A 27,622-nucleotide genomic window follows, 5' to 3' on the forward strand; every position below is an offset into this window, starting at 1 on the left:
ATGAGTTGGTTGTGCATGCAGTTAAAGTGAAAGAATAGGGTTGTGATGGTCTGATCTATGAATTTCTATATAACAGCAAACTAGTATACTACATCCTAGCTATCAGCACCCATCTTGGCTCGGAAGTGTTTGAATCCTAATGAGCTATTTATTATAAAACCTTTTTGTTAACTTAAAGAAATAGTTTAAGTTAACAAAATTGGTTTATTGCTAAAATGTTATTTTAGATTAATATATAAGTAATACTAATTTGAAGATATTCATAAGTTACAATTGAATAAATGTTAACGTCAAGAGAAACAGACTATCTGTGTGATCTCCAGTAGTGATCATGGATGGTCAGATAGACATGCCTACAGACTTACACAACTGTTATGAGGGAGATTCATCCCTTAACTGATTTATACTGTATATTTTCTTGAATTGGTCAATTCACAATTAATTCTAGTTGCTACCAATATTTCTTTAATATTGCCATCTGCAGCAATCGATTTTCACTTGTACCTATCTTTTTATACAAATATACACTTCAAACTTCATACATTTTTCTTAACTAGAATGTTTCCAATTAAAGGAATATGATGTGATTGTGTGGTTGTACAAGGGATACATGAAACAATTTCCCATTTTAATGGTTATACTATCTTTTATTGACATGAACAGTGAGAGCCTCAGTTTTTAGCTTGGTTACTATTACACTATGTTATATGTTAGTAACAGTTATCTTTTAAGACAAAATATTATAAAATTCATTCAATTTCATAACAAGGTCATGTCTGTGTTTTCTCTAGCAAATTTTGCTGCACTGGATCATCTCTTTTTTAACTTCTTATGAAAGACAAGAAAATCCGTCATTATTTTATCTACAGTCTCCTGAGTGGCCAAAGAGACTCAAATATTGGAATTTTCAGTACTTTAGCAGTAGTTTCAGAACCCAAAGAAAGACTGCTAGGTTTTTCAGCTATAGTAGAATCCAATTCTGTGCCACACATCTCATAGCTTTGGATATTAAGAACACTTACTGCACTTGTAAACGTTTGCTTTAATGTGCATGTTAAAGTGCATGTGGGGCATCTTAGGTGACCATGATTGTCACAAGAAATAGAAAAATCTTTTGTTTATAATAGATCTTACATTTGTGTATTATACCTCACACTAGCATATGGTTATACTAAAGGTGACATGGTTCAACTTGGAACTAATATAAAATAACAAAAAACAACAACAAGAAGGATATCTGTTGTCAACAGTAAAATAAATTACAAAGATGGACATCACTAAAATTAATAATAGGAACTCACCTTTGAACAGAGGCAAGAAACGAGTATTACTAATCAGACCTACTGAGTGTTGAGCTTTAATCTCATCAACAAATTGAGGGAGCAAAGGAATTACCACTTAAGCGATATACTCTTACAAGAAACTAAAACAATGAATATATTAATTAAAATATAACTTTTTTACTTCCGCAGATACAGTTTCATGAATATTGGTAGTCTAAATTAATTTAATTAATACTGACAAGTTTTACATGTACCAAGATTTGAGAATTTAATAAAGACAGTTTACTCACCTACTGTCAAGAGGTGATTACATTATTGGTACAGTTGTACAGTACTCAAACTTATACCTATTCATATTTTTGGTAATTTATTACAGTGTTATTGTCAGTGGTGAAAATATTTATTTAAAACGTATACACATTATGCTACGAGGTAGACACTAAACACCAAAACACTGGCAAGGAGAAAATTCCTGTAGTATCGCGGCAAGTGTTCCACCACAACCATAACGGGTTTGTGCTGATGAATGCAGTTAGTAAATCTGCTGGTGTTAAATGTTGTAGAACACGTTGTTGGAATACCACGAGGGACTGGTGAGGGGATCTAGGAGAAAGCACCAAGTGACAAGACCGATGACACAAAGTGCCATGATAATACTGCGCTGTGGCTCCTTGTATATGTATAGCTCTGTGAGATCTGGGAACCCCATGTGGTTACAGAAGGCATGAGCTAGGAATGGAGCTACAAAGTGACCAGTCCGGACGAACAGGAAGGCAGAGTATGCTCCAAATAAAGTTGTGTATGAGAATTGAAAGCCTGCAAATTAAAAATAACAAGTAAGTAAAAAAACATTTTCAGTTTGACATAATCCATATTGTCAAAACAATATTCCAAGTCATGACATTTTTATGGAAGAATTTGAAATGCTTTGAATAAGAACAATTACAGCAAGTATTTTGAAATCATACTTCAATAAAATAATGCAATGTATATAATACTAGCAGTTACCCACGGCTTTGCACACGATTTTCCATTAAATAAAAGATACATTTTAGTCACTAGAAGATATACCAGTCTAGTGATCCACTTCAGAAATTGGACTTTAAATACAATGTTTTGGGGTCCTTCAGTTGGAGAGTGAAACAGTTTTTATAAGTACTAATGAAATACACAAATTTCTCTGCAACATTCCATATTTGAATGAATACAACAATTACTGTAACAACTGAACAATTTTAGGACAAAGTGGAGGAATACTAAGTCTGCGTCGTAATCCTAGTGAAAGCACTTATGAGGTAATATGATGTAGCCCTGTATTAATTTTTAATTGGGAGATGGCATGTAAATGGTAAATTTCAGTGTTCATTGTTATTAAATTCAAAAGCTAAAAATGGTCATTGGCTCTCATTTTAGGTTTTGCATCTGAAGAAGCATCTCTGGTTTGAACCAATTATATGTTACACGCCACAGTAGAGTTAGCCTTGATGCCATGATCAAAAAATACATACACACTTGGTCTGAGCAGTCTACTTTAGTCAAAAAAATATCTACTTCCAATCTATGGTATTTTGGATGCTGCAGAGCATTTACATTTTGGCCCCGATCAGGAGAATATATCTACATACACATAGATCTGAAAAGTCTCCTTCAGTTAAAAAGCTTCACATTCCACCAATGTAATTACTTCCGTTGCTGTAGTAGTGTTTGCTTTGTTGCGTCAATTTAGAAAATATATTAAAAAAGTCTACTTATGGTCATTGTAATTTACTAAGGTCTAATTGTCTAAGGTATTTTTGGGACGTAATACTGTTTACCTTGTTGTCCTAAACAAGAAAGTTGGTCTAAAAAGTCTACTTCGGTCAAAATATGACTATTTCTGACCATTGGAATCTACTTTCAGCACCTCAGCAGCATTTTCATTTTCATAGCCTTGCTATCGAAAGGCCTCACAGAAATAAAAGTTTTAAATATTGGTTTATGTGCATAAATGTAGTTAAATTAACAGTAGTCAAAACAAGCTCCATCTTCAACATTTTCATTGTTGCCCAGTTTGAAAAAATATATATATTTTGGTCAGAAAAGTCTACTTTGCTCAAAAAGCAACTACTTCTGGCCATTGTAATTTACTTCTGGTTTAAAATATTTCTGGTGCTGTAGTAGTGTTTGCCTTGTTGTCCTGATCAAGAAAGTATAAATGCTTGTTGGTCTGAAAAAGTGACTAATTCCGGCCTAAGGTAGTTACAGTCCCTGTAGTCTGTTGAGGGCATAATATGGGATGTCAAAAAGGACTTTACAACTCTAAAAATTCATATACATTTATTCAAAAAAGGTACTGTGCTGGTTTTAGTGTTGTTTTAAAGGGGCACACATTCAGTTTTGACTTGCGCAGTTTTCTAGTTCAGAATTGGTCCACAACAAGCGCTAGAGGCAATTACATTAAAGTTGGCTGCCTTTACTGAACCAGAGCATGCTAGCTGTGTGTTTTTGGTTTGATGAATCAAAGTCAGCGGCAACAGTTCAGCGTAATGTTCATACCAAATACACTAAAGATCCTTCTAGTAAGCCTAAAAATTATGTGCAGTAAAATGTTTTGTAGAAAAGGGGTACTCAGTAAAACACAAATAATCAGGTTGTCCAAGCACATCTGACGAAGTCATTGAGCAAGTGAGATAAAGTTTTTGTTAACAGCCCTACAAAATCAACCCAGTGTGCATATCATGAGCTGCAAGTCCCACATATGACAATTTGGCATATGTTGAGAGACCATTTGCATTTGAACTGAACAGATTGTTGCTTTTACAAACAATTAAAGACACTGATGAGATTGCCCAGAAAAACTTCTGTGCGGATATTAAATCGATTGGATGAAGAACATTTCTTGGCAAACATAATCTTTTCTGATGAGTCAACTTAAATGACAAGGTTAATATGCATAGCTGTAGGATTTGGTACAGTGAAAATCCACATAAATCATTGGAACGTGCTCGTGATAGCTCCCTCAGCTGAACACGTTTTGTGCTTTGAACAAAAAGAATATGTACGCCCCTTTTTTCCCAAGAGAGAACCATCAAAGGTATAGTGTACCTGGATCTGTTGCAACAATTTTTGATACCACAGTTCGATGAGGATGACAATTTACAAAATGTTTACTTTATGCAAGATGGTGCACCATCACACTATCTGACTGTCGTCCTGGAATTTCTCAATGACTGCTTTCCAGCTTTAATTTTCTCAATGGATTGGCCATGCTGTGCCAATTGCATTCCCCATGTCCCCAGACCGCTAGACTTTTTCTTCTCGGGCATCATCAAGGACATGGTGTATGTACCTCCTTGGCCTGCCACTCTAACAGAACTTAGGGCAAGAATCTACACCAGCACTGAGCAAGTTACACCTGAAATGCTAGTGTGACTTTGGAAAGAAATCAAGTATTGATGTGACGTCTGCAAGATGATCAACAGAAGCTAAATTGAACATTCTTTAGTTTAAGGTAAAAACTTGAACTAAAAACTTGATGTGTTTTCCTTTAAAGCAATACTAAAATCAACACTGTACCTTTTTGAATAAATGTATATGAATTTTCCAAGTTATAAAGTTCTTTGTGAAACACTCTGTATGACAAATGTTATCGTTGTTGCATATCAGGAAGATTAAAAACTAAAAAAATATAGTCTTTCTACCTGTTGCAATCAAATTTAAAACTCTATGAGTGGCTGATCTTTATGCAAATGCTTTTGTTTTGGTTTTTAAGTGATGAGGTACATGTGTGTGTGTTAAACTCTATGACAGCGGGAAGATGAAAAATAAAAAATAGTTCTTCTTGGATTGTAAACCTATTTCAGCCTCCGTAAGTGGTTTATTTTCCTGAAAAATATGATCTTTTTCTGTGAGAGTATGAAGCAAATGTGTGTCAAATTTTATCATTGTAGAACATCAGAAAGTTGAAAAAGTTAAGTTAAAATCTTTGTAAAACATGTTTTTCTATTAAAAGATGATGCACATCTGTATTAAATTTCATCTCTCAAGAGTGGGTACTTGAAAAACTAAAATATTATAGTTCTTCTAGGGGTTCCACCCAATTTCAACCTCTTTGAGTAGTCGATCTTCATGAAAATGGTTTTGATTTTCAATATACGTCGTGAAGCATGTGAGTCAAATTTCATCTTCCTAGGACATTGGAAAGATGGAAAAACTAAAATATAGTTTTTCTAGGAGTTGCACCTCATTTCAACCGCTATGTTTAGTTGATCTTCATGAACAATCTTTAGACGTGTATGTCTAATTTAATCATCCTATCTCATCGAGCAGTTGAAAAGCAAAATATTGTTCTTTTGGTGGTTACAAACCTATTCTAAATTACTGATTTTTATAAAAATCTATTTAAGTAATCTTTATCTACTTGAGTCATGAGGCATATGTGTGCGAAATTTTAACTTTCTGGGATATTGGGAAGTAGGAGAATTAGTGGTGAATGAGAGAGTGAGGGCATTGCCTTTTATAGATACTATACAACAATTTATTCATTTATACAAACTGATTAATATTTTAAAAAGGAAGAGTCATTTCAAGGTTTCATCATTTACCGCCAGTGTGTATTTATCATAAACTTATTTTTCAATATTCTGTTTCACTCTAAGACAATGCATGCAAATTTAAAGTGGTATTATGAAGACTAAAACTTACATGATAAGAGCAAAGCCTTCTTCAATTCCATTCCATATTTTAGTCTCTCTGCTACATGATGCAAGTGTGCTAAAAAAATAAAACAGATCAAGAATCAAGAATGTTTATTGTCGTCCCACATTAAGCATTAACAATGCCACAGGATTGCCATGAATTAGGCTACATCATTTGTCATATTTCATTATAACTAGTTTCTTATAACTAAATTAAAATTTCTTTATAACTAGTGTAATATTTCCTTAGAACTAGTTTCTTTCACCTAGATTAACATTTCCATATCACTAGTTTAAAATTTCCTTATAACTAGTTTAAAATTTCTTTAAAATTAGTTTAAAATTCAATATTATTAAAGTCATTTAGATAATATTGAATAAAACACTTCAACTGAATAAAACGCTTTCATTTTTAGCCACTTAACCAAAATATTCTTAAAGTTCTCAATGCACACTGTTTTGACATTACGAGGTAATTTATTGAAAAGATTGGTCCCAATGTAGACAAAGCTATGTTGGTACTTGGTTTCCCCCGATGGGAAGAACATGGAGTATGCGGCGGACACCATCTTCACGGAGGTAAAGAGGATGAAAGACGTTCTTCTCGACATGCGAGCAGCTACGTCGAGACAGATGAGCCTAAGCATGGCGGTCAGGAAAGGCATGATCTCTCTGGAGTCGTCTCTAGATCTGATCGATACATTTTGGCAGGTCTGGAAGATATCGATGGAGAGACTGCAGAGAGAAAGTTGCGAAAAAGAGACTCAGGCCCCATCACCATCTATGGTGGCAGCAGCCTCTACCACGGCTGGGAAAAGAGCGGCCGGAAGTCCCCCTGAACATCTAAGGGAGAAAAAGCGGCAGAGAGACGCCGGAGAGCCTGCTTCTGTCAACGCGATAGAAGAGAGCGAGTTTCGCCCGGTAGTCTCAAAAAAGAAAAAAAGGAAAGCGAAGGCCGTAGATAAGAGCGGGAAGAGGCAAGACCTACCTCCACCTCCTCCCACACAAGTAAAGAAGCCGGAGAAACTCCCGCGTTCCAGGCCTGGGAGGCAGGTGGTGATTGTCAAGCCTAAAGCTGGCAAGTCATACGCCGAGATTCTTGGTGCAATGAGGGCTGGAGTTACTCCCGAAGAGTCGGGCACCGTGGTACGCCACATAAGGAAGACTGTCACTGGAGGAGTATTACTGGAAATCGCAAAATGCGACGACAGAAGGAAACTCCAGGAGGCCATACAGAAGGCGGTGGGCGACAGGGGCGATGTTCGCTCCATTGTTCCTAAGGCAAGGCTAGAGATCCTAGATCTGGACGCCTTGACCACCGAAGCCGACATCTTGGACGCCCTAAGCAGGGAGTTTCCTGTCCTTGGTGGCGAAATTAGGGTTACCCTCTTCAAGCCTAACCGGCAAGAACAGAGGAAGGCCGTGGTTGAGCTGCTCGAGAGTGACTCCTTGACAGTACTCCGAAAGGGGAAGATCAAGGTCGGGTGGGTCGTCTGCCGGATTCGGGGCCGTGTGGAGGTGGACAGATGCTTCCGCTGTCTCGGCTACGGTCACACTAGGAGGAACTGTTCCGGACCGGATAGGAGCAGTAACTGTTGGAAATGCGGCAGCGCCGAACACAAGGCGGCGGTTTGCACGGAGGCTCCTTCTTGCGTCTTATGTACCAGAAACCCTGGAGCAAAGACAGATCATGTTCCAGGATCAGGTGCCTGCGGGGTTTTCAAGAAAGCCCTGGACGACAGGAAAGCCCGTGCTAGGCCACGAAAATGATCAGGTTTATCCAGGCCAATCTGCAGAGATGTCACGCTGCGGACGCAATCCTTGAACAGCTGGCCTGTGAGACCAAAGCCCAGATAGTGATCGTCAGTGAACCCGTCCGAACCAAAACCAGCTCATCTTGGTTTTACGATGGACTCGGCACTGCGGCTGTTTGGATCGCAGACAGTCGTGGGGTCCGCGTACTGAGTCATCGTTCCGGTGACGGTTATGCCTGGGTTAAGTTGAACAGCGTTACCATTTACAGTGTGTACCTCTCCCCCAATTACTCCGCGCGAGAGTACCTGGAAAGGTTGGAAGCGCTGGAAGACAGTCTCCGAAACGTCCCTGGGCGTGTTATAGTAGCGGGTGACTTCAACGCCCGTGCGGTCGAATGGGGTATGCCCGTGACTAACGTGAGGGGAAGACATATTTTGGAGATGATCTCGAGACTCGATTTGGAAGTTGCGAATAGAGGGACAAGGCCGACCTTCCGAAGCACTCTTGGTGAGTCAATACCAGATATTACGATGGTATCTGCCGATTTGCTTCCTTTAGTAGCGGAATGGCGAATGATGGACGTCTACACTGCTAGTGACCACGAGTTCATCGCTTTCCATCTTATCGATAATCGGCTGCCGCGGCTAGCGAATACCCGAAACGCTCTTGGCTGGAATCTGGCTAAGCTGGACAGGGGAAAACTTGTCGAGCAGCTAGATCGTAGTATCGAGACTGGTGTTCCTGGGTTTCCCGAGTCCACTGAAACAGCTGAAGTTGAGGCTTATATCGACTCTTCCATGAAACTGATAGAAAACGCTTGCAATTCGTCAATGCCTCGGAAACGACCTTACCGGGGCCGTCGCCAAGCCTTCTGGTGGACGGACGAAATCGGCGAGCTCAGGAGAACTGCACTAATGTGCAGACGTAGAGCGCAGCGAGCTCGAAACCGGCCTGAAGCTATAACTAGGTCGGCAGAGCACAAGGCTGCTAAGAAAGCTCTGAGTGCAGCAATTCGTTTGAGCAAAGCACGATGCTGGCGTGAGCTCTGCCAGGAAGTGGACTCGGACCCTTGGGGAAGAGGATACAAACTTGTGCGAAAAAAGCTCGGAGGAATAGGGAAAAGCACGGAAATGCCTGCTGGAATGATTTCGACGATCGTGGAAGCTCTCTTCCCAAGTCACCCTGTAAGGCGGGAGGAGAGAGTAGCGAGACCGGTACCAGACGTTCCCATTTTTACGGAACAGGAGCTTGTAGCGGCGGTGTCTACCATGCGCAACAAGAAGGCTCCTGGACCTGATGGCATTCCAGCTGAGGTTTTGAAGATTGTGGCGGCGAGCTATCCACTCTTGCTGCTGAACATGTTTAATGCATGTTTGGTAGCGGGTGTGTTCCCGTCGCGCTGGAAGGTTGCTAGGTTGGCGCTGATCAGCAAAGGCAAAAGTGATCCGAACTCCCCGTCGGCATACAGGCCACTTTGTATGCTTGACACCGCGGGGAAGCTCTATGAAAGGTTACTGAAACCCAGGTTGCAGTCGTCCATCGAAGCCGCCGGAGATCTCTCTCCCCGGCAGCATGGCTTTCGAAAGCGACACTCAACTCTGAACGCCATTACAGAGGTGATCAGTGCCGTCCAGCAGGCCGAAACAGCTTGTCGCCAGGCTCGGCCGATTGTGCTGTTGGTTACACTTGACGTAAAGAACGCGTTTAACTCTGCTCGGTGGGAGGACATGCTAGAGGCGTTGCAGCGGGACTTCAGCGTGCCCGACTATCTCCTGGTCATTGTGCAGGACTACCTGAAGAACCGACGGCTATTGTATGAAACCAAAGACGGAAGGAGAACAAAAGAGGTCACTGCCGGTGCGGCTCAAGGGTCTATTCTCGGCTCAGACCTATGGAATGTTTCATACGATGGTTTGCTTCGCCTCGAGATGCCCCACGACGTCTACCTCGTGGGTTATGCTGATGACCTGGCTGCAGTCATCACGGCGAGGACGCCGGACTTGGCACAGTTACGCCTTAATCAGGTAATGATTCGGGTCAATGCCTGGATGACGAGACATGGACTTGGGCTGGCGGTCGCCAAGACCGAAATCGTTATGCTCACTCGACGGAGAATCCCCACTCTGATCTCTATGAATGTGGGGGGTGTCGAGGTTCGGACAAGGACTGCGGCGAAGTACCTGGGTGTGTTACTCGACTGCCGTCTTCGGTATTGGGAGCACATTCAGGCGGTGTGTGACAAAGCCTCTAAGGTGGTTATGTCTCTCGGCAGGCTGATGGCTAACGTAGGAAGCCCTAGGTCAAGTAAGAGACGCCTCCTCATGTCTACTGTAAACTCAACCCTTCTGTATGGCGCAGAGGTTTGGGCGGGTGTCATGAGGATAAGGCGATACAGTCAAAAGCTGTTATCGGTACAGAGAAGAGCGGCACTTAGGGTCGCCTGCGCCTATCGCACCGTTTCCGGTTCGGCCGTGGCGGTCGTGGCTGGGGTGATTCCTATTGACCTGCTGGCCATCGAGAGACAGACCGTCTTCCGGGAGGCTGCCGAGCGGGGTAGAGAGGATGCCTTGGCTGCTGCCAGGGCGGAGACTCTGCAGGTTTGGCAGCGGAGGTGGACGGAAGGATCGGACGGTCGCTGGACCTTCCGTCTCATTCGAGAGCTTCAATCCTGGATAGATCGTGGCCACGGGGAGATAGATTTCTACCTGTGTCAGTTCCTGACGGGGCACGGTTACTTTAGGAAGTACCTCTATAGGATGGGAAAAGTCAGGTCGCCTCGGTGTGCTTACTGCCCGGAGGAAGATGATGATGTTCATCACACCTTCTTCGCTTGCGGGCGCTTCACCGAGGCCAGGCAAACGCTCGCCACCACAGTTGGTGATGTTACGGCAGAGACCATTGTGGAGATGATGCTGCAGAATGAGGACGCCTGGAATGCAGTCACCACTCATATACATGCGATCCTTCATCAGAAGCGTGAAGACGGATGCCTGGCTGACCCCTAGCTTCCGAAACAAGTAGTTTTGTCCTGGTTGGGACATAAGACACACGGACCAGGCAAGATGTCATCCGAAAGGGTTCCGGCCTGGGCTCTCCGTGGCCCGTAGGGGGTTTAGTGGGTAGTCCGCAAGGGAGTCCCACACTCCGTGCGCAAATGCATTCCCTCTACGTAAAAAAAAAAAAATGTTGGTACTTGCTTAACCTAGTGTATCTCACATCAATTAGATTTGCAGATCTGGTATTATGAGAGTGTACAGAATTTCTTAAACTAAACAAGATCAGATTTTCTTTCATATAAACTAGGCTCTGTAAAATGTAGATACTAGGCAATGTTAGTATGCCTAGTTCTATAAAGAAAGGTCTGCAAGAATCTCTCTCATTAATGTTCATGAGGCAGCGGACGATCATATTAATAGTTTATTTCTTGAACAACTTCTTGAAGTGATAATGATACTAATAATACTGTACTGAAAAAATACGTGCTGAGAAAGTGTAAGATATATTAAGCATCAAAACTATGAATATTAAAAGTGGTGAACATTCAAGACATTGTGCTTGAACAGCTTACCATCCTTCAAGATTTTTGTTATAAGATTTCTTCCTATTTTTCAATTTTATCAAATTCAAATAAAATAATTTCAAGTATAGTTTTATATTTTGCACCAAATTAAAATACATAATTTATTACAAGGAGGCACTAAATAATGTTACTTCAAATTGATTTCCAAGGAGCTTTTAAGCCTTGGATGTGAATGCATGTTTCTGTGTTGTTTATTAATCTTTTTCCATACAAATGCTCTTCCTATTTGTTGTCAATCCAAAATGATACATTGGTTATTTTAAGAAACAAGAACTGCTTGTTACTAAAACAAAGCACTGCATTGGCAAATGTCAGAATACATACACATTTACATCACAATTAATTAATTACAAAACTTTCTGCTACCACATAATATATCACCTTAATGTATCATAACTCCCCCTCATCGCCATGACCTTCCACGGACTATCTTGACTATTTAGCACCGATTGTGTGTACTATACCTTTGAAAAATACCTTAATCATAGAAAATGTTTTAGACTTAAATTCAAAAATAATTTTCTTAATTACAAATATTTTTATGAATTGAGTTATTTCTAAACACTGTTTGAAATGCATAGATGAGAGTTGGTGCAGTTTTTATTCGCCCTTACAGAATAAGGTTCTCAGCAATATTACTTTAATATTATACTAAGTAAGGAAAATATCTAGTCAGTTAAGTGTAATTTGGATTCTTTGGCATATACTATTCAACAGCTCTTCGTATCATAGTGGGTTCTTTCAGAGCTATCTGAGTAATGGGACATACAGTTTCCATTTGGTAGACCAAGAAGGTTTATACTTCACTTCAGGTTTTTGCTATGAGGAGGTTATAGGACTATAAAGTAATGATATCATTTATCACAATTTGAGTACTATATACACACAAAACATGTATTCTTATTTACAAACCATTTATATAAATAAACAATATACTGATATATGTGGCGTTGTAGTATAATACCTATGCCAAAGAAGAGTGGACACACAAATATTGCTGTGGTGGGTCTGAAGCATTGGAGTAGTAGTGGCAACATGCAAGCCCTAAACGTGAACTCTTCAGAGAGAGGAGCAACCACATGGTTCCTCATCCAGATTAGGTTGCCCATATTGTTTACCCAATACATTGGCTCTGAAAACAGAACAATCATTTCAAGACACGAAAATGTCAGATGAAAGTATGAATTGTTGTGGAAGCAACATTTGAGCATGTGATGTGACAAGTAACCCTGTATGTGATCTCTTCAGAGTGACAAGATTTTTCATCAAGATCAAGTAACCCATATAGTTATCATCAAATCAAGTGACACAATGATATCATGATGCCCGCCCAAATTTTAAAGAAAAATCCAAAATTAAATTAAGGAAAAAAATCCTATTAAAATTTTGTATCAACAGCTGGCCTAATCGAAATTGTTTAGGACATTTTATTACTGTCTTGTTAGAATAAAATAACACTGCAACAGTGTAAATACATGGCATTATCTGGTATGGCATGTACAAACTGGAAACTGCATTTACGTTGGAGATTTGGACAGATGTCTTAGAAAGGTATGAATATGTAAGCTAAACACTTCAAAGTGTTGATAGGTCTCTTGCGAAAGTATACCAACTCTACGATTATCTTGTATAATATACAGACTCTCTCCGTGATATGTTTGATGAATATAAAAGATGTTAATGGTTCAATATAAGTGGTGTGAGAGAGATTATGATAAATCGTCCAGATGAAGGGAAAGGAGATGAAGTTGTCCTTAAAGGGGAAGACAAGTTTAAAGTTGAAACATTTTATGTTATCATTGATGGACTTAAAAATAAACTACTAAAAAGAAAAGCTGACATCTCAAACAAACAACAATCAGTTAATGTAGGATATGTAACAAAACCTTTATGATAGTGATCTGGAGTCACCATTTGGAAGTGAGTATGTGTATTTTTAGAAATTGGTTAAATACAATAATGTCACATGCAGACCTCTTTCTATGAGCTAGTTGCTCAGAGAAGAAAACTGCAGGATATGTTTCCTAATGTAGAAATATATCTAAGAATGTATTTAGATGTAACTCTAGAACGTATTTGTGTTAACAACCATTCCGCAGAAAGATAATTACATTGCTCAGTAAAATTAAGTCATATCTACATTCTAGTTCAAAGAAGAAATATTGAATTCTTTTAAAAGTATGAACGCTTAATATTCACTGTGGCAGGTCCACCGGTGGACCCCGTGTGACTCTGACTGATGGCGCCAGATTCATGAGTGAGGGAAGAGCAACTAACAGCTGCAAACCTTAGTGTAGTGCAGACACTTACTTGTGCAAGAAGGTTGAGCTCATTGAAGTTCTGTTCATTGATGTGCGCACGTGTCACAGTGTAGTTGGTTCATATGCCAGTAATTGCTGTGGGGTGCACTCATGATCTCTAAGTATCACGACTTGTTTTCTTTGTTTACGAGTAGTGAACGTCTAGACAGTGTTTGTATTGCTTATTTAGACTCAATGGAATCTTCAATGCCACAGTCACCTGAACTACAAGCCAGCAGGTCAACATTTGACCCCTCATTACCTGAATTATCTAGGCTGCAGGGTGCATCCGGAGAACAACATCGGAAACTTACCTTACATTATATTGTTGACTTTGATTGATCCTGGTGACACCTGATGTTGATGAGGAAGACAATAAACAAAAAATTGTGAATGGTGAATCTGATGACAACTCTGGGGATGAAGAAAATGAAAAAAGTAATGACGAGAATCCTAACAGTTATTTGACTGCTCCTGAATGGACAATTACTACATCTTGGGTGAGACGCATCCAATTTACTAGAACTGAGACTTTGCTTGTGTGCATACCAGGTAATGGAGTCCTATTGGAGTGGTTCAATATGTTGATTGACAACGTATTTCTGGAGGAATATGTAGATTTACAAATGATTATGCTGTTCAAGCCTACTTCAAGCCTTCTCTCACTCCTAAATCCTGAATAAACCGCTGGAAAACATTGACAGTACCAGAACTAAGAGTGTTCGTTGGCCTGATTCTAAACATGGAAACATTCGTCTGAATAGAAGACTATTGAAAGACAGACCCTATGTTTGATTTTAAATATTTCTGGCAGAATATGTCAAGGGATATGCTTCTGCTTTTTACACTGTCTTAATTGTAGCAAAATGACTGATGACGCGTCAAAAGGGAACTCAGTATAAACAGTACAAAAGGTTGTTAGTTATTTTAACAACAAAATGATGCAAATATACTATTCTGATAAAGAGTTATCACTTGATGAGGCAATTGCACTGTTGTGGGGCAGGCTATACTTCAGGCAGCAAATAAAAGGAAAGAGGCACAACTATAGAGGAAACTCTACACAATGACAGAGTCCCCAAGGACTTGTTTTAAAACTTTTATTTTATACTGGTTCTTCAGTGAGGTTGTAGGTGGCAAGAGTCATACTGAAAAGGCTGTTATGCATTTACTAAAAGAAAAAGTAGGTAATGCGCACAGTGTGTATATGGATAACTATTATAACAAATACAATTTGGCCTCTAGACTCTTGGTGCATACAACTTACTCCACAGGAGCTTTGCATCAAGACAGGAAACTGATTCCAACTGAAGTAAAATCAGCCATGCTCAAAACTGGTGAATCCATAACCAGATAGAGGAACAGAGTGATTACCAGAAAATGGAAGGAAAAGAGGATGATGACTTATTGATAAACGAAGCCGCTCCAAACATAAACCTCTCATAATTGTCAAATACAACGCCATCATGAGTGAGGTTGACAGGGCTAATTGTGGGCATTTTCCCTGGTATAAGATAAGATAAATTGTAATCCACGTATATTATTATATAACATTCTAATGAAGTTGTGTTGTAATGTCTGTGTGTATGCAGAGCCTCAGCTACTTAGGCTACTATATGAATGCTAGCTATATATAGGTTTTAAAATGATTTAGTGTCAATACTGATCTCTTAGGAATTCATTATGCATTTGTCTGTAATTACTTTCTTTACAGCCATGGTGAAATTTTACGAGCCATCATACCATTTAAAAGCAGAAAAAAGACAAGGCGCAATGTTGTTAAAATTACAACCCACCAGACCCAAATGACTATTAGGGCTGTATTCAACTTTGGCAGGCCCCCGAACAGATATTCTGCTGGGCCCCATAATGGCCAGCCACCGCACACCTGACTTGACAGGGTAAGTCACGCCCTTGATTATAGATCCTTCTAGATATATCATCCAAACGGGTACAACTTATAGCATTTGAAAGTTTATCTTCTCAGAAGAATCTATAATCAAGGGTCACGCCGTCTGTTAACTCTGTCTCTTCAAATAGACGTGCCGTGAGGCCCGGCCTGGGCCCGCTGGGGGCTTAGGCTCCGGAAAAAATGTCCGAAAAAACCGGCCTGAGTATGGGCCTAATGACAAGCCCATTGTACAAGTAGATTGTAAGACTTTCTAATTCAAAATGACTGAAGTTAGTAGTCGTGTTTTTTCCGAGTTACTTTAAAAGGAGTTTAATTACTAAACAATCTCATTAAGTTTCTCTACAATAGTTACCCAACATCTAGTTAATCAATGCTGTCCTATATAATTCTCCTGTAAATTAGTTACATAAATAATTTGAAACGAAAGAAAATAATCATATTTATGTACAACATTTTCAGTTTAACAAATATCCATTATACTGGCTAAATGACAGTTAGAAACCGGATGATAACAGAATGGTTACCTGCATATAGCCTCCAGATTCCACTTCGACCTTGAAGTGCCAGAGGTCCTAGAAAAAGTACCATGGTTAGAAGTAAGGGTACAGTTGATGCTAGGAAGAGGCCTGGTAACCTTAGTCCCAGTAGCTCCCACAGAGTGTTCTGAAAACATCAGTCAATAAACAAATTACAATTATTGATTATTAAAAATATTCCCAGGTGCTCTGATGATGAACAAAATCTAACTAACTTCTACAATAATATAAATATGAAAGATTATAAGAATTTATGTTTGTCCTTTCATTAGGAAAAAAAACTAACTCCTCAAATTAGTATAACTTGGTTTAAACACTAGAATACCATATGCGCCAATTTACAATAGCTTCATCTTTCCTGCATTTGATGCAGCATCGAAATCAGCAAATAAAATATGAAACTCCTCCCTCAGTTTCAAAAGTTATCAATTAATAATAAAATCAGAAATCAGAAAAGGTGTTATGAAAAATGTAATCTTCATATCGCAACTAACAAGAAAGGCGAAGGAGGTTCACTAGGAAAATTCTTGCAACTATCAAAGTGGTCGCAGACGTCAATCCTAACAGATTTTCAAAGATAGTTGAGTGCCTTCCTTCACTACATTCAACATATCAATATCAGCCGATTTCCACTATCAGTAATTAATTATAAATGTAATTTTAGCCGCGAGTGTAATTTTCGGGCTTCAAACAAAACGTTACCTACAACATTTATTTGTCTGAAATTTAGGTGTGTTTGAAAGGTTAAATAAAGTCAACACTTGATTTACAATTCGCGAAGTAGTGCAAACGAAGCGCAACAGCCTAGTCACTTGATTCTTAGGTCTTCGCCTTTTAGGCCATATTCAATTGTAATCGAACTATGACTTTGGGGTCAACCAATAAAATCACTATACCATGTTTTGATAACTACTTTTCGCTAAAAAAGCTCCAAGAAAGAGTTGTTAATAATTATTTTTACATTGAAACTCTGTCTCTTTAGCTCTAAACGTATTTATGGTCAATACTGGTTAACACATATCCCACAACATATCCTTGACCAATTTTGGATAATATTATCTAATAGTAAGAGATCCACACAAGTCAGATACACTAATCTGATCTAAGAGCGTCTTTACCATATTGTTTCAATATCAAAATATACCATATGAAAGTTACTGACTATTGTTTTTATCGAGGGGGTTCCTTAGCCCAAATGAGTCAAATAACGGACTTACAAGAGAATATGTTGTACCAAATTTGGAGAAAATCGGACATAGGATTCGGCCACTAGAATGTTTACAAAATAGACAGACACAATCGTAAATTTTCCCCTCCGTGTTAAACGTCAGGCTTCCCTACGTTACAATAAGCCAATAAAATATTAAGTATTCAGTGTTCCATAATTTCTGCAAATAGCAAAAGTACTTAGGGCCGCTCAGAGGGGATGGATCGTCAATTAGGTTAGTTTGGTTATTGGAGATTCGTGGTTTCTGGATAGTGCAATTATTGTAAGGAGTGGCTAACATTCTAACAGTGTTGGGAGGCCGGCAAAGGTATAGGTGGCTTTCTAAGCAATAAACTGTACTCGTATTTTACTTGAGGCGGTGCCTTTACTGTTACGTTAACCAAATTAATGCATTGGTTTATTTAAACACTACCATAAAACCCAACTTAATGAACAAAACTGTGAATGAGTACACGTAATATAGGCTACTAAAATTGGCATTCTTGTTATAAGGCATAGCATGTTTAGAGTGGTGTAACGAGGCTTACTCTCCGAGACTACAATCCGAAGTAACAAGCAAACTCAAAGGGCACAAGCCTATTGCAAACGGCGTACAAAATAATGAACCAAAACTCATTGTATATAGATCCCATGTTGAAGTGATGCTGACTATGTAAAATATGTACGTGTATGTAAAATACACGTACTAGTCTTAGGCTGAATTTGAACGAAATGGGATAGTCTATCATAACGGACGAATATGAGATTTTTACACCACGGACATACACAGTGCTTATGCCTAAAATTCCAAGAACAATACTCAAGGATACCAACGAACACAGTATCCAGCAGATAAGGGCCAAAAATTCCTTTTTGATTATTTTGAAATTGTACACGAACTTAGTTTGAACACCGAAATGCATATTTATTTTGCATTAAAAACTATATTATAGAATATGAAGCCCTATTATATTATTGTAGAGATCAACCTCGTAGAAAGAGCTACGATCCCTCTAATTCAATACCAACCCAACTAATGAAATCTTATTAACTATTCAACCTTATACAATGGGGGTTTGCACAAGCATCATGTTATACGAGCAAACCGATTGTTAAAGAAAGGACTATATTAGAATACTGAACTAAACCAGTTTCCACATTTGTTTTATGGTTTAGTTGAAATAACGTAATAATATTTTTAGGATTTTTCAAAAACAGAGTTTGCTAAATTCCACAAGTCTGGGGTTAGATTCTAGAGTTTTTCAAATGTGAAATCTTGTAAAACTGTACGTAACTTTAAAGCCAAACACTTCGATAAAAACGAAACTTAATTGTACTTTTTCCGTTTCAAAATGACGAACGCGAAACTGCAAATGTAAACTGTAGGTGTCGAGATAAACTTTTATTATTACACGTGGCAAGTATGCAGTGTAGGCAGTAGTCGATCGTGTATATTCCCTGCTAGATTTGCCATTGCCGAGTTGAGGTAGCTAGTTTGCGCTAAGCTGCAGTCACACAAACATGACCGCCTCTATTAGTTCTCCCACCAAACGTAAATTAAGGAATTTTATTCAGTTTCCTGCAAGAACAAGGAAATAGTGCAGCAGAAATTCATTGGAAAATGTGTCGTGTTTACGTAGAAAACATTAAAAATAATGGTACGTGCGTGGTGAAGAAAGGCAAAGATGTGGACTGACACCTATAAACATTACCGAATGGCTTCAGCTTTGACATTTCGCGAATTGAATTTGACATTCGGCCATCTTTAAACTGTTAACCGCGATTCACGCACAACCTTATCATTCATGCTTTCTCCGTTAACACGGCACATTTTCCAATGGATTTCTGCTGCGCCATGCCCTTCTACTTGCAGGAAACAAACAACACAATTTACATTTGGCGGGAGAATTAATAGAGACAGTCATGTTTATGCGACTGCAGCTCAGCGCAAACTGAGTACTTGAGCTCGACAGTAACAAATGTAGCGGGGAATATGAGCGATCGACTACTGCGCACACCACAGACCTGTCACGTCGTGTCTGGCCGTCATGACGTGAGTTTAAAAAAAACGACCCTCGTACATACACACTTGGCACATGTAAGCAATGAAATTTTCAAATCATTAACTCTTCAGATACGAGTATATCCTAAATATAAATTATATGTTGAGTGAAACAACATTTGTTTTACTATCCACCGCAATATTTTCACATTTAAAATTTATTTGCAGCTTGACATTTTAAGGCTAAGGATACAACTTGAAAAGCAATAGTTAGAACAAAACTAACCTTTTCAAATGCATCACAGTCAGAGTAGTAGTACAAAAAAAGAGGTGAGAGAAACATCATTACTGACACACTCAAGAATCTCTTCTTTATTGTGGAAGGGTGGTCCCTGAAACAATGCATATTTTAAGTGTTATAAATACATTTACACAATTAGATAATATAATAGTATTGCAGATAATACACATTTTACACTGTTAAATATTATATGCAAAATGTACAAGAGTTTAATTTAAAATTACAAATTTCACAAAATAAACATAAAAACTGAAATAGTATAATTAAAAAACCCAAGTACTTTATAAAAAATTATTTATTTATATTATTTATTATCTATAAGTAGACGTTTATTGACAGAAGTAGGCTTTTCACACCTACTTTGTACAAGTATATATTTTCTTGGTCAGACCAACAAGGCAAAGTCAACTATGTCAATGGCAATGTTTTGGACAGGAAATAAATTACAAAGACCGGAAGTAGACGCTCTCTCGAAGTAGGCTTCCTAGACCTATATATGTATACATTTTCATGAATTGGGCAGCAAGAGACTTAACTGTGGCATAAAAAATATAGATAATTTGAATCGGAGGTGTCTTCCTATACACGAAAATCTGACATAAGAACCAGTCGCAAATTCGTTCAACATCGGATGTTCTCAACGATCTCTGAAATAACATGTACATGATTTATGTGTTGGTCTTATAAGTAACCATGGTCGCAACTAGAAAATTAAGAATAAATAAAATTGTAAACAGACTGAATAGTCATATGAGATTTAAAAAATGTGACATATTAACAAAAAATGTAGCTTTACTAATACAACACTTTTGGAGAAACTCCCAACCTGAGTGTATTGATCCTTACAAACACCTTTTTAGTGATGCGATTCTATATTTCACTATTGAGAGATTCACTGATATGCTGTGTTCCTCCATGTACACATTTGCTTAGCAAACAGTCATTAGTAAAAACTTTACATCCCGCATTACTCAGGTGGCAGATGAGTGGATTCGTCATGCTTATAGCCTTCTTCCTTTAGTCATGCTAGCTGGTATTTACACCAAGTATCCTCATCGGCTGGACAAATTCCATATTTTGGAAAAATCATCCGTTGATCCCTTATGATGGTATTCCGTCCATATTGTTTCGTACGTGGCTTCAACTCGTTTAGCAGAATTTCTCCGGACGGCCAGACCATGGCAGAGTTTAAGCGTATTGATCGCAGCGTCTGTTAACCTTCCGCAGCCATAGATCGGCTTTAATTAATACTAAAGAATCTTATTGCATCATTTTGTTTATGAGCTCAGACAAGCTATTTTTCGGATGACATACACATTCCTCTTTTTGAATGTGGAAGTCTGAACCATAGGATTGGTCTGAACAAACACTTTCCTCTTTGCAGTCCTCGTTACAAAGATAATACTTGTATATCTCTGATTATATCTGATTCTGTCATTTTATTCAGATCTTTGAAACATATTGAGAGCGCTTAGCACCACCATTAAGCCGCTTGTTCCGGAGTAACTTGTTATGCAGTTGGAATCATGTTTGTTTTCTAACCTCTGTTTACATTGACAATATTTAGAAAATATTTCCACGTTTAGAACTTCACCTTTGGTCATGCTTTTAGCGTTGTATACTCCGTTCATCGATGAATATCCACGCCGCTGCCAGCTACCACCAAACGCTGCTGCAATGTACCGGCTCCCTTCATTTTAGCAAACAACCTTGGTACTTTGATATCACTCGGAGGCCACTATTTTCGACGTTTTCCTTATCGGGAACCTGAATTACGGTAATAAAAAGAACAGACTTTATTTAATCTACTTTAATATTTAAAAGTCATTACGACGAACGATTATTGTATTATGCCTCCCAAGAGGAAGCGATGTCGGCGAGAATTAAGTTGAATGCATCGGCATTAAACGCCGCTACTCCTGATCGCCACATCTATTCTGAAAAATAAAAAAAAAACTGTTCTCTTCAGTTCAAGGCAAATCCCAGAGGCGAAGATAATTATTTATGGTGAAATGAATCAACCGGCTTAGGCCTGAGAGGCTAAATTCATGTTTAGCATGCCTTTCAAAGGGCTTTCTCTTTTTAAACACCTTACACAATCTTAACATTTCACTTTAGGGTACTAAACAACAAGGGACAAATCACTAAATTAAAACTTTTTTATTCTCTTTTAAGCCTCAGCTCTTGGCTATGCTGGCTTGTTTTGGGTCACTGTAGCTATTATTCCTATCATGATTGGACTTCCCCGGGATTTGAACCCGTGATCTCTCAGTTAGAGAGCCGTGACTGTATTCACTTGTCTACGGAGGAGGTCTAACTAAAGCTTTACTATGCCTTAGTTATTGTAAAAGATTTGCACTGTATATAGTATAAAAAATATTAACATCTGACAGAATATAAGTACCGGAGAGTCTGATATCTAATGCCTCTAGAATCTCATCATTATTTATTAACATGTGTACAATATGAATGTAATGTTTGAGAATAAAGTAAAAGTAAAATACGCGCAGTGCGACTTGCAAAATCGGTTGAAAACCAGCCTGGAAAGTTCTAGTAAAATATATTTTTTTAAATGTTATTACAAATAAAATGTAGGTTATGTTATATATCATTGGAAAGAAAACAAGCCAAACTATACAAATCCATTATAATCTAAATTTGGTCTTTTTCGTATTTTTGATTCTGACCTGAGGTCTGATCCCCTTAAAATAGTTTACGAGATTAGAATATCTTCCATAAAGCAAAGCTGTGGGTAACTGTTAGCATTTAATGCCTTATAGTTTATATACGGTAAAGTAACGTTGGTAGAAAATGCAATTGGTCTTTGGATCTGGTTAACACTAAACTTTTACAACATATACTAAAACTATGTTGGCAACAATGATAGAATGTGTTGCAGAAAAGCCTATTACGAGATTCCATATTGCTTTCTTGTACTGTAAATTTATGGAAAAGCAATTCTTCAAAACTAAATTACCTGCTATGTGGAGACTGCCATATGTAGAGACTTAAAACAAATACTACAGAAAGTATAAGACAAGCACTTATTGCACTGAGACATGGAAAATTCACTGGTGGAAAATCGGCCATACTGCGATCGAGTCACGTGACAGAGAAACTTGCCTCTGATTGGTCTGCTTTAGCTTCCGTCTACTAGGTGTACTGAGGAGAAAATGGCTGCTATGGCTGGTGTTGCTGTTTCCTTTGTTTAGAACTTTAAATACAAAATTATTGAGAATACTGTTGTGTACTTAGTTAAAATGCCGAGTGCAACATTTACTTCATCCCGTTCATATGTTAGACGATCCCGAAGAAAAGGTGCTAATAGAATTCCTCTCCCATCCAGAACGAGTTCGGGTAAGATTTATAAAATCATTTTACCTATTTGGGTTCGTGTGGACTCGTCCCACAAGACAGTATTGTAATGTCTAATACCCTTTTTGACAGCTCATTATTTATATGTAGCTTTACGCTAGGAAAGTAAAACGCATTCCATAGTCTAACGGTATCTAAACCAATCTTTCATATATAATGTGTTGGAATGTTTACTGTCAATTATATGAAAGGGAGCTGTCAAAATCAAATTATATGTACCTATATGCTTGTAAAACTAATGTGACACTTGGTCAGCCTACCCTGGTTTACATTTCAATGCTTTTTAATATCTACTGTGAGTTAACATGGTAAATATATTTACACATACATTCTGATTTATAGCATCCTATTATTTGAGTTATGTTTATATGCTACTTATAAGATGTCCACAAATTTAAAGTAAAGGTGTAATGGGTGAGTAAGCCTACCAATTCCAATGTTGTCAAGTTACCAATATGGAAATGTCCATAGGCTTAGTGTGTATATGAATGATGTAGACTTCATAGTTTTAGCAGCAAGATCAGAAATTTGTAACATGTCATTTTGACCTAGCCTACCCAACATTATAATAATGTAGCCTGCTAAGGGTATATTTTATTGGCTATTAATAGGATAAGAAAAATAAATTTAGGTCTAGATTATGTACCCAAATTCGTGTAAGGTCTGAAATACTGTCTAGGGCTAGGCCTACTGGTAAATTATAATGCATGCCTAATGTGTTAGATTGTTTGGGTAAATACTCACTTTAGCCACTTCTCATTATTATTTTTAATAGGAGAATGCTTAAAAAGTAAATTAATTTATAAATTAATTTGCTGGAAAACCAACAAATGTAATAACAAATTTTGCAAAAGGAATCTTTTAGTTGAATGTGCCAACATCTTAATACTTCTATAAACGTAGTTCCTTTTCTGAGGTTTTGTAATTTTTCAGGCTTTTCAAAACTCAAATCTCAATTAACAAAAATAGTAGTAAGAGGACAATGGGTGCCAGTATTATTGTGCAGTAAAGTACTGTTACAGGAAAACTAAAAACTACATATCTCATTTTCATCCTCGCATAATCAAAAAATGAATGATTTGGCACTAGAAAGTAGCACTCATAAATGCCTCTGGTCACCAGTGTGGGCTTCAGTAGCACTTTCGGCACCTGTTAATTTACACTGAACGTTATCTATTAAAATATAGGCTAAATATCTTTTCGTATTAGCAATTAAAACAGCGTAATTCAAGTGATTACTTTGTTTGCTTCATTAAGTATTTTTGAATGACTATTTTTAGTTTATTTAATCTTTTTGTCACAAGATTCAGGCTTGTATCATCTCAAGTGTTGTAAACATTCACTCCTAAACATCAATGAAAATTAACTCCTCATATGCTACACACATCAGATTGTAATTTGTGTTAACTTGCTTGTTAGTTTTGTTTAGTGCAATAAGCACAAACAACTTTGTTGAACATTCATAGTAGTCTATTAGCTCAAGTAGTGGCATTAGTTTTACTTAAAAAAGTGGCAGTTGAGATGTCATATAAGGATTTTTTTTAAATAACACAATTAATGTAGGGCAATCATGGTAGTTTTTTTCAGAATAGCCTAGTATATAACATAATAACTAGGCTATAGAGAAATAATTAGCTAGCATAGCATGAATTTTATATTATATCTACACACATATACAGGGTGTTCTGAAAAAGGTGCCCATAAGTCAGGGCGTGATTCCTCACATCAAAATAAGAAAAAAAGGTCTAATTAACATAGGTCCGAAAATGCTTAGTTACCAAGTTTATACAGGGTGAAAGATTTCGTCTGAATTTCAGTTCCCCTGCTGCAACGAAGCCCTACGGGTATTTGTTGGCTGTTAATTAAGATGTACAATTTAGCGTACATTATGTAAAATGAACTGAAAAATTGAATAAAACCGTTTCCAGACCTGTAGCTACAGTAATTTTTAAGATATGTGACGAAATACGCGAAACTTGGTCCCGAAAAACAAGTTACATTTAGGTTTGAAGCAGATTTACTATGTTAAATGTACAATAAACACAAAATATTTTTTCACGGTACTTGTAGAAAATTTAATTTCGAAGAGAAAGATGTAAAATAAGTCTATAATAGACAAACGCAAACTTTAAAAAATAATCCTTAATTACATACAAAACGCATGAAAAATAGACAAAATCTGTTAAGCTCTCTACAAATGTAATATTGAAAATTAAAACAGCTGTTTTAATTAAAACAAATTAATGAGTTACTATTATTTTTTATCAAGTAACAGCCATTTCTTTTGTTGCGGACGTGACAGTTACATACCTTCTCATTAGAATAAAAAATTAAAGTTTTTTTTTTTTCTATAAATATTTAATACCAAGCAGATAGACAAATGTATATACAATTTTCATCCTGAATATAAAATACATAACATTATTTGTTTTAAATGCCATATCTAATAGAGTTGGTGTTACGGACGTGACGTGAAAAGCACCTAGGTTCTGACATAGTATGACAACTGTTTAAAAGTCTGTTAATTATTTGAGAAATATGCAATTTAAAATTATCTGTGATAGTCTTAAGAAAATTTCCTACTGGGAAAACATTAATGTCTAATCAGAAAACATTGGAAATAAAAAATAAAAAAATGTAAACATTGTTACGGACGTGACTGGGGTTTGTTACGGACGTGACAATAAAGTAAAATTTCTCATTAAAAACCATTTATTTGACACAATGCACACTTTAACATATATTATATGTAATAATATAATTAATAATAATATAATCATGTAATATATGTGTGTGAGGGCCTAAAATCGCCATTATGGGCGAGAGAAAAATCACCGTGAGTGTGGAAAAACTTTACCTGATCTAAAACCTGAATAATGTAAAAAAATTACAAGAAGAATATTACTGACTAGTCAGTAACAATAAAATAATAATAATAAATAAAATAATGACTAAATTGTCTTAGTGACAGAGCTTGACAAAAGTCCAAGTCCTAACTTTTACAGAGCAACATCATTTTTAAACTGGTAAAGAATTCTACCTCCCTTGGTAATTATATCAGGTTTAGGCAAAATGCCAACGATCTGGTCACAAGATATAAAGCTTATGTCATTTTCATTAGGCTTAAACGTAGATTTTGCCTCCATAAGGTTCCATAAACATAACTTCAATTTCATGATCAGGCTGTACTTCTCCTTGAGTTACTGCCACAAAATTCAAAGTCTTTTTACCCGTGGTAAATGAGACGACAAGGTACACATCCAGCTTCAATTTCATCAAATGTGTATGGAGCAGGTTTCGTTGTATTTTCTTCTTCTTCTTTAGAGCTGTCCTCAGAGTCAGTATACACATCCTTAAACCTATAGAAGCGGTCATGATCTTTTGTTAGAGTCATTGAACTAGAAGGGTTGTCTTCTTCTTCACTTGAAGGTTCATCACTTAAAGATTCTTCTACAATTGGAACTTTTTAACATCAAATCAACCGATGTCTTACCAATGAGCATGTAGTTATCGTCATACCCCTGAAAGTGATGCATAGATTGTATTTTAGGTATCTCAATCAGGTTTGTCCCATCTTTTAGTGAAGGAGGAGTGTTGCAACTGAATCTACTTCAGCCTGTGGGACAAATAAAATGACAGTCTCTTTGCACTTTACTTTGGCTGTCTCATAAAAATCATAAGGCGTGCTCACAAAACATTGCCTCCCTTGAACTTCCCTCCAGACAGTTCTCTTGACAGAACCTCCCACTCCATCAACTGCCCCTTTGCCGTGCCCCGAAGCAAAAAAATTCCACTCCAACGTAAACTCCAAAATCTTTCTCAGCGTAGCAGACAATTGCGACATTATACCGGCTCTTAAATTGGCCTGCACAGTTGTCTGAAAAAAAACAATCAACTTATTTACTTGTGGAACTACTTCCTTAAATTTAACTATAATTGCCTTCATAAAAGCAAACACTGAGTTTTTTGCTGTGTTTCAAGTCATCACTTATGACAGCAAAACTGTATACTTTGTCATTGTGCCAAATACAACAGGTAAATATTGTAGTTTGGTTATGAGCCCAGTGAGCGCTTTGAATTTTCATCCTGTTGGATGATCGAATAATTTTCTGCAAAGTCTACTTGCATTACAGCACTTTTGGGGTTCTTGGTCAAAGATTTTTTACACTTCTCAAAGTATTGTGCCTGTACTCTTTTAATATATGTGTGCGTCTTAAATGCAGCTAGTTGACTGTTTAATGTTAAAACCATCCTCTTCAACGTTGTAGTATTTTCTACCAACTTAGGTCTATTATTTACTGTTTTCCACTCCTTCCACTTGAGCCTTTTATTCATATCAACATCAGAACTCAGCAGAGTCTCTAATTTTTGAATACAGTTCTCGCATTCATTTGTCATACAGGTCACTGATTCTGTATCACAACAAAACTGACCCTAAAAGCTCATTATGAGTTTTTGGGAATGCAGGATGAAATTTAGATATTGGTTCAATCAAGAACGAGAAGTTGGCGTGTTTAATGCAAACACATACTGTATGGGGCATCTCACTTAAGGGCAGGATGTGTTTAGGCCGCAAGCTATAAAACTTAGATTTTGAAATCTTCTCGTCTGGATGCGAACTTTTAAACTGTTCATAAGCCTCTCTAATTCCCATAACCATATGGCGAATTTGGATCAGGCCCCGTTTCCCAGTAA

General features: G+C 37.6%; 2 protein-coding genes across 2 annotated transcripts in view; one reads left to right on the forward strand and one right to left on the reverse strand.

Moving 5' to 3' along the window:
• Positions 1 to 626: 626 nt before the first annotated feature.
• LOC124370697 (CAAX prenyl protease 2) lies at positions 627 to 22,667 on the reverse strand. Its single transcript, XM_046828983.1, has 6 exons — positions 22,530 to 22,667; positions 19,538 to 19,643; positions 16,031 to 16,169; positions 12,259 to 12,426; positions 5,967 to 6,035; positions 627 to 2,099 (listed from the first exon to the last, which is right to left on the reverse strand). The coding sequence occupies exons 1-6, from the start codon at positions 22,640 to 22,642 to the stop codon at positions 1,834 to 1,836; spliced, it is 861 nt and encodes a 286-aa protein (XP_046684939.1). The 5' UTR covers positions 22,643 to 22,667; the 3' UTR covers positions 627 to 1,833.
• The window catches only part of LOC124352940 (F-box only protein 11), a 72,678-nt gene continuing 67,712 nt past the window's right edge, over positions 22,657 to 27,622 (forward strand). Inside the window, exon 1 of the mRNA XM_046802680.1 lies at positions 22,657 to 22,909. Within this exon, the coding sequence (XP_046658636.1) occupies positions 22,813 to 22,909 (97 nt within the window). The 5' untranslated portion in view covers positions 22,657 to 22,812. The remainder of the gene's footprint in view (positions 22,910 to 27,622) is intronic.

The sequence above is a fragment of the Homalodisca vitripennis genome, chromosome 1, assembly GCF_021130785.1.
Source record: "Homalodisca vitripennis isolate AUS2020 chromosome 1, UT_GWSS_2.1, whole genome shotgun sequence".
In the NCBI taxonomy this organism is placed as follows: domain Eukaryota; kingdom Metazoa; phylum Arthropoda; class Insecta; order Hemiptera; family Cicadellidae; genus Homalodisca; species Homalodisca vitripennis.